Source organism: Lytechinus pictus, chromosome 7 (genome assembly GCF_037042905.1).
Source record: "Lytechinus pictus isolate F3 Inbred chromosome 7, Lp3.0, whole genome shotgun sequence".
NCBI classification, from domain to species: domain Eukaryota; kingdom Metazoa; phylum Echinodermata; class Echinoidea; order Temnopleuroida; family Toxopneustidae; genus Lytechinus; species Lytechinus pictus.
This window is the reverse complement of record NC_087251.1, coordinates 2828980-2841160: the sequence shown is the minus strand read 5'-3', so window position 1 is coordinate 2841160 and position 12181 is coordinate 2828980. Positions and strand designations below refer to the sequence as shown.

Below are 12181 nucleotides of genomic sequence, written 5' to 3'. Positions count from 1 at the left end.
GGTAGAGGGCATAAATATTGAGGATACTGGTATGTGGGTATCAGATTCAACTATTCAATTCATTCAGCTCAACAAACCACAATGTTCATCTTGTATATCATGCAATGCAATGGAATATTTGACAACAATTTTATCCATGTTAAAAACATTCATTGCAAATTAATAAACAAATCATGTTTAGCTTACCTCCATCTCTTATGGTCCTCCTTTTAACTCGCAGATTTATTGTTCTTGATTTTACACACTGTAAAACATACAAGTAAGAGGAATAATACAAACATAATTATATTCTTAAAATTAACCCCAAATGAACATCAAATCTTTTTGTGATCTTACACACATGGGAACATCACACTGAATTCATGAACTTTTATTAAAAGCAAGATTTGAGTAGTTGCAATGATCAATAATTTCAAGAGAAAATATTTTAAAGTAGAATCCAACCTTGGTAATAACATGATTCGTCTAAAGGAGAAAAATATTAAAAGAAAAAGAAAAGTACCATGATAAATGTTTGAAAGAAAAGGAGTTATGGCTGTTTTAAAATTGAATTCACTATAGACTATCAGCATTTTAATTGGTGATCTAGTAAAAATTGTGACAAATGGTATTGTATGCATGCAACTTACTGGTATATGGTGTATAATTCCAAACTACCATACTTGATATTAGGAATTTCTGGGGGGAGCTTTGAGGACTATTTCAGTGTTGATCAGAAGTGGAAAAAAAGACTAAACTTACCTGATGAATATGTGCAATAACTTCTTCATGGGTTGCATTTTCTAATGATCTTCCATTAACCTCTAAGATTTCATCTCCAATTTCAAGATCTGCTCGATCAGCTGGAGAACCTGTAAAATAAAGGAAAACTCATATCAAGCCTAGGCTAGGGGCTAATAAAATTCTCACCCACCATCAATCTGGACCAACAAAATATCAAAATTTGATGTCTGTCTATATATGTAAATAAACTCAATCTTCAATGTTTTCTGCTAGATCAAGCATCCTGAAATGGTCACATTAAAGGTAAATGCTAGTTTTGGTAACGATATCAAAATGAGTTCGTACAGAATCCAATGAAATTACCACCAAAGTGTCTGTTTGTATAAATAAAACGCATGTGCCAAAGGATTCTGGAAGAAATTGTGTAATTGCTGAGAAATCAGCAAATAAGCACAGGATTCGGGTAGAGCGTCGGGCCCGACGCTCAAAGCTACAATTATACACGCGCGCTTATCTGTGTTGGGATCTAGATCCTCGATGATATACTGACAATTAAGCCTGGTTTTGCAGACTTTCTCATGAAATCAGTGTTTACTGCAACTACTGGAATTTCTCTTTAAATACTGAAAGAAATGAAACAATTCTGCTTCAAACATGCTGTTCATAAAGTATAGTCAGAATCTGGTAGCACCAAAATTAGTATGTTTCTTTGGATTTAAATGAGATTCATGTTGTAGCATCGATTTGAGATGGAAAAATAATCATATTCATGTGCATTATACTCTAAAATAATTAAAAGTCAAAATACATAGGAGTAATAGCACATATAGCAAAGATTTTCTTGTATGGTACTAGTGGAGCTGACCGTGAACCATCCAAAAGTTTTGGGGCAAAAATAAAACATCAGCACCAGTTTTCAATCTCCACAATCAGGTTTAAAACAAATTCACAACAGCACTACACCACCAATTTCTTACTGAACTAATTTAACTGCAGTTAAGACATATCGCTTACCAGCTCGGACCTGACCTTGTCAGTTCCAGGTATTTAAAATACCAGGTAATATTGGAAATGTGAAAGCAAATTACGCGTAATCTCCCCGAAAGAAAATACCCACTAAATAGTAGGTACTTGTCAAAATTACTAGAACTTTCGCGGGGATTTATCCAAGGTCGCAGGTATTTTGGCAATGTGATAGCAATTTACGGGAACTTTTAGCCCAGCGTGTAGTTGGGCGCAGGCGCCTTGGGTGGCTGCTGAGCTAGTGATTTTGAATATCGCGCCTCGCTTGCTTATCAGACCATACTGCGAATGCTCGTAACTTCAGGAACTTATCCCGAAGGGTATGTTTCGGGGCGGTGTGAATGCAGGAATAATTAATGGGTATTTTTTGGCCTTAAAAAGTTCTCGTAATTTAACGGGGATTCTTATGATCGAGGCGGTTTGAAACCACCTATAGTAAATTGGAAAATGACGTCTTATTCGACTGGCCTGATTGGTGTAACTGCTTCAGAGCTGAGGTTGAACAATGCTTATCGGTCAAGTATACACGTAGATCTCAAATTTTGAATTTAATTTGATATTCAAGTCTAAAAATCTGAAATAAGCATGTTGTAACCCAAAATCTGGGGCGAAATTGCAAATCCGAGACAGAAAAAAAATGTTCATCGAATTGGCCTTGCATCAGTGCATGGAGGAGGCACCATGGAGATGCAGGGCGTTGCAGAGCTGGCCTGCAATGCAAATGCACCGAGATGCAATTGGCAAATTGTTCCAATCGGATCTTAGTGCAATCACATCACATTTTGTGCACAGGGTTTTAGGAGCATTAAAGGACAGAGCTGAGCAAGGAAAAGTTTACAGAAAATTACATTAGAAACAAGGGAGATACCGCCTGTCCTTCCTATTCTGCAGTTATTACTAAAATATGATTCATCATGCCTAATTCCCTAACTTTTGTTTCCAATAATACACAGCACCAAATACCAGGCTACCAGGTTCAGCCACTTGACATGGCAAGCCAGACATATACCCCTTTCATAAACCCAATTATGCGGCTAATAGCAGCATAATTTGGTCGTAAAATCGGAGGAGGACCAGAGTTATCCGCATTATTTTGATGCTGCAATTATCCGCATAATAGCAGCATCGGGACAAGATTTTGAGTTTATGAACATATTTCCAAATAATGCGGATAATTGCCATGGTGCGGTCACAAGGTCACCCTTTTCCAACACAACCGCATCGGAGGGGGCGTGTCCAGTTGTCATGACGATTATCCGCCTTTTTCAGGACGGGCGCTCGTAAAAATAATGCGGATAATTTTCGGAGTTTGTGAACGCAATATTTATTGAATTATCCGCATTACTATTAGGCGGCTAATTGGAGGATAGGTATATGAAACCCCCCAACTTCAAACCCCCAACTAACTGGGCTCTGTATGGGGGTTGACAGGCAGTTTTTAAAGCCTGTCTTTAGTTAGGTAAATTCACCCAAATGAAAGCCTGTCACTCTAACAAGTTGTTTAAACATTTTTGTAATTGGTTAAACTTTTTCAACAACTTGTTTAAACAGATGTTTATATAAAGTTTAAACAGTTGTTTAAAAAGTTCAAACAGTAGTTGTTTGAGTGACAGGCTTAAACAATGTTACAGTGCACTATTCACATTCATTACTTGATTATGAATGGGGATGCCTTACAAAGTTATAGACGAAGCTGATAATAAAATTGTAAAGCTTTCTCATTTCCAGTCACTATATTTGTAAGAAAGTGCAATAAAAGCCTCTTTAATAAAAGAACATGAGTGTCGCTAAGGTGAGCACATAATACGCCCGCCTGCAATGCGGAAAATGGAGTTATTGGTCAAGCAAGAAAAGTGGAAGGTGGCGACTTCACCTTTGACCTTCTGACCTAAAAAACAATAGGCTTCCTGGGATCCAGGCTAGTATCATACACACCAAATTATAGAAGCCTAGGTTAAGTTAAACTGAAGTTATTATGTTTACAAGGACTGCAGAAGGGTAAGATGAAAATATGTCACTGTGACCTTGACCTTTTGACCTCAAAATCAATAGGCTTTCTGGGATCCATGCTAGTATCATACACACCAAATTAAATTATATGATCCTAGGTTAGATTAAACTGAAGTTATCGTGTTTACAAGGACTGCAGAAGGGTAAGATGAAAATATGTCACTGTGACCTTGACCTTTTGACCTCAAAATCAATAGGCTTTCTGGGATCCATGCTAGTATTATACACACCAAATTATATGAGCCTAGGTTAAGTCAAACTGAAGTTATCGCGTTTACAAGGAAAAGTTAACGGACGGACGGACACCGAGCGTGATACCATAATACCAGAGCTGCCAAGTTGTATTTTGCATTTTCAGTATTCTTATCCCCCAAAATCAGTATTTTGACAAAAAATCAGTATTTTTACCATGTGAGATAAATATGCAGACCTGCCAACCTCTGGGAATGAAAAACTGTATTTTTCCCAAAAAAAGTGTATTTAATAATAAAATGCTTGGCGCACTCGCTCATCACGGCGCTCAAGCTGCATGCAAGCTAAAATGCGCACTGCTCTTGCAGATGGAAAAAAAAACCATTAAAACATGTGTATATCTTCACCCTGGTTTTAACAAAATGATTGAAAAAAAAATAAGTTACCTGAAATTACATTGATCTAATAACCATATTTGTGTACGTTTTATAAAATAGAGACATATAGAGATTATTTTTCTCAATAAATTACGATTTAGTGAAAAATAAAAATTAAAAAAACTTATTTTTCTAAGAAAAAACATACTGCCGTATTTTGGTTGCAAAAACGTACTAAATACGGCAAAAACGTACTGGTTGGCAGGTCTGTAATACGTCCCGTCTAGGACGGGCGTATAAAAAAAATGCTGAGGGTGCTAGATATCCAAGATCTGAATATTTGAATTTTTACAGAGAATGAAAAGTTGAAAAAAGATATCTTGATAGTTGATAAAAGAGCATCACAAATTGCTATTAAAGATTATCATGTTAGATGATACTCGGCATAATTCACCTAACTGACCTTTTACATGTATCAAAGCTTTAACCAGGTTTTGATAAGATACATTCCATGCAAAATATATCTAAATAATACTATTTCCAAAAATCAAGAACTGATTTAAAAGGGACTTATGAGCATATGTTTGGTCAGGATATTACCCCAGTCAATAATTAACCCTCATGTATGCAATTAAAGCTGTAATTGGTGACACTAATGAGCAAACCATTTAGGAGACCAAACAGAAGGGATTGGAAGAGACAAGGACATTATTTTTTTGTTAAGTATGGTTAGATCTGTGTAATCATATACATGTACAGTACAATAGTACATATATCATTTCTGTGAAGACTTTGTAATGCAACTATATCGGAATGCTACATGTACTACTACTCCTGCAACTGCTGCTATTAATATCATTGAAGCATCAAACAGCTGATGAGGTGAAATACAAGAAGAAAACCAGAGAGGGAGAAAAACATAAGAGAAAAAAAGAGAAAGGGGAAGACAACCAAGAAGGAAAAGAAGAAGACAACATCAAATTTTGTTAATGATTCGATCACTAATGTATTGATTGGGAAAGGCAATCTTTAGGGAGATTCTGGCATTGTGCCCCCCTCCCCCTCCCTTTTTATGAGTGCTCTCACATCAGTAGACTACTTCTTGTCAGCAAATTTGAAAGGAATTTACCAAATATTTTTGAGTGACAAAGTGAAGAAGACAAAGAAGATGATGAAGAAGATCAACACAATACAAAAAAAAACAAGTGGAACATCCCCCACAATCTCATCTGTATCATGCAATCAATTAATCATTCTTGAAATGTCCAAATGTCAGCGACTCCAAAGTCCATTATTTTTATAGGCATTTATGATAAGACTCTGTCAAGCATTGATAATAAAATTTCAATTTGTATTTTTCTTGAATTTCTACAACAATCAGCAATAGTATCCAGCTTACCAAAGAAAAAATAAGTTTAAATGGAATATGGATAGACATTTCAAAATCTTAACCTTGGTTATGATATTGATGTTGATAATGCTACTGTCACTGGTTGGAAAATCAGCACTATGTCTTACTTTTGCTGTCTCACCGAGACAAAAAATGATGTGTGAATTGTGTGTGCATTATGATATTTGTAACAGGGGATTATGTAATAATCTACTGAGTTGTTGCATAAAAGTATTTCTCAATAATGCCTATTTCATGAATTTGCAGATGTGCATCAGATGCAGCTTAATTCAATTCAAGAAAGGTTAAGGGACCCGAAAATGTCACATTACTTGGGTTTTGCTTTTAAAAGGACTCAATATTGTTTGTATTATTGTTTTGTTTTGTTAAATATGCATTACCTTTGTTATACCCCCATCTCACTAGATGGCGATTCCACTGCGATCGTCAAAAATCGACAAAGCGTGGTATAACGTAGCTTGATCGTGCCTTGATCTTTTCAATCTTCTCCGTCGTACCTTGATCTTTTCTGAAGCGGCAAGGATCGCCACCATCTTTATGGTCGCCACAAAATTTTGAACATGTTCAAAACTTATGTAGCGAGATCGCGGAGGTGCTAAAGCGCATCACAATCGAGTCATGAGCGTATTACAAACGACATATTCGTAGCTGTAACGGAGCCCCAACGCATAAAGCGTAGTATAAGCGCATTAAAAGCGGCACCGATCGCTTGTGGTTTTCAGGCCCGTTCCCAAGACAATTCTGCTACGCTGCTTCCGTTTACAAGGCGACTGCCTTGCGCTCGATACGCTTCTCACAGCTTCCACCACGACGCTTCCTTCTTTGGGTGGCATGTGGCACACGTTCTCAGCCCGCTACAGGCGTTTGCGTTGCGCTTTTGCTGCGCCGCTGATGACTGGGCAGCGATTGCGCAACAACCGTCCGCGCTGCTATAAAACGCCGTGCCGATTGTGGCGGATTATCATATTTGCAACAGATTACGAGGCGATACCACGGCGTTTTCAAACATACCTCCCAGAAAAAGGACCAGAAAAGGGAAAGCTGCCCAAGCTACCCCTCTTAGGCTGGCGGTCGAAGAGGAAGATCAAGGGGTTATGGTAGTGGTAGAGGAGGAGGATGTAGAGGAGGAAGAGGAGGGGGTACAGGAGGAGGATGAAAATCTTACTGCTGAGCCAGCTGGAAAGAGAAAAAAGACGCTCACATGTCTTGATGACGAAATGGGTTACCTCTGCAGAAATAAATAAATTGATTATGTTTTGAAAATAAATTGAATTCTAACCAGTGACAGTAGACAACATCAAATTTTGTTAATGATTTGATCACTAATGTATTGATTGGGAAAGGCAATCTTTAGGGAGATTCTGGCATTGTGCCCCCCTCCCCCTCCCTTTTTATGAGTGCTCTCACATCAGTAGACTACTTCTTGTCAGCAAATTTGAAAGGAATTTACCAAATATTTTTGAGTGACAAACTTTGTGGAAAAAAATAAACAGAATATCAAAGATTTTTATGCTCTTTTATGAAATTCTTGATGCATCCCTCATATTAACTATTAGGCTCATCGACATCTTTTGAATGAAATTTTAGAAATATTGTATATTATGACTTAGGTGACAGCCAGGATCGGACCCTGTATCTTTTTGGCCTCCTCCTTCTCCCGTCCTCGCATTCAACTTTTAACTGATGTTCTTTTAGAATGCCAAGATGTATAAGTCCAACCAAATTCTGGACATCCATGTTGGTCGGAGGTTGGCAATTGACTGAAAAATGTGTCATGTGCCGCGATTACTATGCCGACTGCTTGAAATCGTTTCAAGAGCCCATCATGAACGTAATATAATCGCTTCATTCGTAGCACCACCGTACCGAGGTCCTAATTAGCGTATGAGCCTCGTTGTACGATCTGCCTCGAATCGTCGCAAGAAAGTGGCATCGTCGTACTTTCAGCGTATTACCATCGCCTTCAGCGCAGGTCGGTCGCATAGAAGTTGCAGTGCAATCGTCTCGCAGGCTAAAAATAGAATTCGAGGAAGATTCTGCTACGATTTGCGGGATTTACACAGATCGCCATGGTCGCCACGATCGCCTTCCGAGTGAGATGGGGGTATTATGTTGCATATTCATCATGAATGCAGAAATCAAATCAAATCAAATCAAAAAATGAAAAAAATATGCATTTCACCTGATTTCTTTAATAATTCATGAATGGGATTCTCAAATTATGTCACTTATTCTGTGTCTTGTTTCCAATATGCAGGCACTGCACTGATTTACCATGATGATAATAATAATACATGAGATTTGTATAGCTCACTTTCCATCTTGATTTAGATGCTCACGGCACTTCAGAACAGAAAAACAACAAAAGCTATTTACATACATGTCTGAACAATAAGTCAATGTCAATCAAAAAGCACTCTTAAACAGGTATGTTTTCAGGTTGCCCTTGAAGGTGGTCACTGAAGTCTGTGTTTTCAAACTCTGTGGAAGAGAATTCCACAGGTTAGGCCCTGCGTGAGCAAAGGCCCGTTCCCCCCCCCCCCCATGATTTCTTAGCAACTGGAATTTGTTAGAGATTAGATGATGAGGATCGTAAGGTTCTTGGGGGTTGGTTATTATGCATCAAAGACTTATACCCCTTTCATATTGTGCTTTTCGCCGGCGAAGTTCGTCAGCGAAGGGGAAAGTGTCCAGTATGAAAGGTACACAGGAGAACTTCGCGAACTTCTCCACCTCTACAGGTGGAGAACTTCGCCGGTGAAACTGTTTCCCCGGCGAAGTTCGCCGGTGAAACAGCCAGTATGAAAGCAAACCAGAGAACTTCTCCTCTTTAATGACGTCAGGGGTCATTTTTTCCCTCCCCGAAATGCCCTGAACTGAGATTCCGCGCGCTAGCTATTATTTCCGTGGCTAAATGTAGAAGGCCACGCTTTATGAGTGTTTCGATCATTCCATAGAGTTAAATACCCTCGAACATACAGTCTGTTTTTTTTCACTAACGATATTTATCATAAGAGCATTATATTATATGCTGAAAATGCGCTTAAAATATCAAAATACTTTGATTCTTTTTTTTTTTTGCTTCTAATATTTCTAGAATATGTTGTAATTTTTAAAACACCATTTGTAATCAGTAAGAAGCAATGTTTACAATTTTCTTTTCGTTCGTTCTAATTCTGCATGGACATGCTGAGTGAGCTGATCAGCAGCAGCTGCTGAGAAGTGTTAACCAGCCGTCATCTTCAAAACTTCAGTGTTAAAATGAATTAGGTATCTGCAATTGATAAAGAAAGAGTACGATTAAAATTCAAATTAAAAAAAGCGCGCGCTTTCATTAGCACTTACTTCCGCCCGAGGAAATCACCCATCCACTTTCGCCGGGGAAGAGATGTCAGTGCGAAAGGGTACATTTTTTTCTTCGCCGGGGAAGTGAGGAATGCGTGCCGGAGAAGTTCGCCGGGGAAAAATGAAGAGGCCAGTTTGAAAGGGGTATTATTGTAAGCCACACTTCTTTCCCTTGCTGCACTAAAAAAATAATGCACACTATTTCTGACTTCATAAATGCAAGACAGACATATCGCTGAGCCGCATTATTCTGATCTGTATTCAATCCGGACTATTTGAATTCATGAAAGAGTTACAGTACTACCATATCATCAAAGATTTGACTGACCTTTGAGTGAGACTATTGAACAAATGCCCCCATTCCCTGTCAAATACTCATTTATGATAATAAATAATTATAAACGTCTTACATACAGAAGCCTTTACGAAAATACACAAATCCCTTTTGTAAGTAAAATATTCAGATATGAGTGAATAGAAAAAAATACAAAAAATAGTTTTGAAAGTTCAGTTGACATGCTCAAGTGAGTTTGCATGAACTTCCCTGACTTTTTGACTGTTTGCGCAAAACAAAATAAATCAATTGTCTGGGTATGTAGAGTTCACTTGGAGGTAAATAATGACTGTTTGTCTCACCAATGGTGTCAAACAGTCACTGTATCATTTGTATTTTATAATTTGAAATGATTCTATTTTGCATGTGCATCCAATAATTAACTTGGTTTGTAAAAAAAAATGAAATACCTGACTACATGATCATTTCATTTCATTTATTTTCATATTTCTCATTTGACATTTATTTCTTTCACATACAAAAACCCCACTAGAATAAATGCATAATAATGAAATCACAAACGAATAAAAAGTAAACAAGCACCATACACCTGTAGCTATACATTCGGTCAAGTAAACTAATTATATAGCTTAACTGAAGTCAGAGAAATATGATGGGACATCCATAAGCAAACTTGTAAAACTGTAGGCCCTAATGAAATTATTAAGGGTGGAAGATGGATCTAATTTCATAAATAAAAGATCAAAGTTTGATTTTAATTTGGATACAGAAAAGGGGAAACATGTGAAAAGGAAAAAGAGGAATGAACTGTAATAAAATACAAAAGTTATAAGACAAATAGTGTGTGACGTCAGCATCATTAATTCCATACAGGCCAAGACTTTGTAAAATGAAGTGAAACTTATTTGCATTGACATAATTCATGCAGTGTATGTTTCATGTTCAAGTGAAAAATCAATGATTTTGACATGCATTATTGATCAGTGGACATCAACACTATTCTCATCCATGTATCCTAACACTTGACCTGGAATAACTTTTAATCTCAATTGGAGTCAATTTTGACATTAGTAACTTTTAAATGATAATCTAATTACCATTTGATGGTGATCAAATATTTTTTTTAATTATTGTTCAAATGCAGTGTCCATCTATTGCTTGCTTCTTCTCCTGTGCTAATGAGACCCCCCCCCAAAAAAAAAAAAAGTAAAGAAGTAAACTCCAAGAGATAAACATAAACCACTTAAGTCTAGACCACTATAATGGGCTTACCATAAAGTTTGATCTTTTTGTTCTTCATTTCAGCCAGCATGATCATGTATCCTCCTATGTCCATCATTTTCTTCCTGTGGTTTTGATTGGTGGGTGGGGAACTGGATTCTATGGGCACACCCATCATTCAATTATACTCCTCAGAAACTTCAAAATTAATATTCCTCTGATTATCAGAGTCTATTTCATCAACACTGCAAAAATATCTCCAAGAGAATTGTAGTAAGTACTGCAGAGTAGGCTTGAATCTATTCTTGTTATTGCCAACAATTACAGCACCCACACAATGAAAGAGTACACTGAACAAAATCCAAAATGATTACAAAATCAAAATACATGTAAATCCATGGTCGTCTTTGCGTTAAATTAAATCCCTCAATAGACAATTAAAAAAAACTTATGCAACACAGAGCAGTTTTATAGATAGGAGCACACTTGACAAATGGCAATCCACTGAAGACTAGAGTATTATCATTGGTCAAATAAGATGAAGCTCCATGTATATCCTGATAAAGATGTATTCCTACCATGTAGATAGAGCACAGCCAATATGTAACCTAATTAACATGATTAATAAAGCTAGAACAGAAATTAATCAAGTGTCCTGTCAGGAAGATTCTCATTGAACTATACATCGCCAGCTGCACAAGCACCAAGGTCTGAGCAGAAATTAAGCACGTAATTTGAGGATATACTTATTTTGTCCATCATTCAACCATGAACTTGCACCGGCTGACAGGATATTGATTCCTACCCTCAGTCTCAAGATATGTCTTCCCAAATGATCAGCGCTGTTTGAGCAAATAACAAGGTCAAGCAGCAATTGAGCACACTAAGAAGAAGAAAGCATTATTAGGCTATCTCAGGTTCAAAACTCCTGTACATCTTTCACATCGGATGCAGGTCTATCTAATCAATGGAACATCACTCCTCTAATATGTAGAGCTGGAATGTTGGTAGATGTATTTACAGAAAGATCATTTACAGTGACACTCTCTACTATGATTGAAGACTTTATGATACTCCCCAAAATAAGGAATGGGATGGCAAACAATATGATAAGAAAAGAATAATCAGAGTTTAGCTATGGTCCAGTACCACCACCACTATTGTTTGCAAAAACTCCAAGGAATGCGCAGGATCCTTTTTCAACCAACAGAAACTCATCAACAAACAAAGTTTATCCATCAGTATAGAAAATATTTCTGTAGAATGGGCAGAATGACCTCTTCAGTGACACTGCCAGCTTTTATGAGTCTGACTTGGGAACGTAAAGATACACTCACAGTATGGAACCACAATCTCCCTCCATACACCCGCGAGATACGATATGCATACACTCATAAGGACTCTTGATATTAGTTCGCAAGCCCCTCCCCCTGGCCTGTTGAGTGTTGCATCAATCTGGCTTGGATGTGTATATAGGCCAGGCTACAGGTAGCAAGGAAACAGAAACAGCTTTGTTCCTGTTTACTTTCCAGATGATTTTCAGTGGGATTAACTTACATGCAACTTTATCACATATTAAAGCCT

At 37.4% G+C, this 12181-nt stretch overlaps 1 protein-coding gene across 3 annotated transcripts in view; it reads right to left on the bottom strand.

Annotated features, from left to right (window-relative positions):
* LOC129265607 (protein PALS1-like) overlaps positions 1-11866 on the bottom strand; it is a 31502-nt gene extending 19636 nt beyond the window's left edge. Inside the window, exons 1-4 of one of the 3 annotated variants that reach the window (XM_064101603.1) lie at positions 11344-11866; positions 10649-10795; positions 742-851; positions 187-244 (exon numbers count right to left, since the gene is read on the bottom strand). In XM_064101603.1, coding sequence (XP_063957673.1) covers positions 187-244; positions 742-851; positions 10649-10775 — 295 coding nt within the window. In that variant the 5' untranslated portion in view covers positions 10776-10795; positions 11344-11866. Of the gene's footprint in view, positions 1-186; positions 245-741; positions 852-10648; positions 10843-11343 lie in introns of all 3 variants that reach the window. The other 2 variants (XM_064101605.1, XM_064101604.1) reach the window with 2 other exon arrangements.
* Positions 11867-12181: the final 315 nt, after the last annotated feature.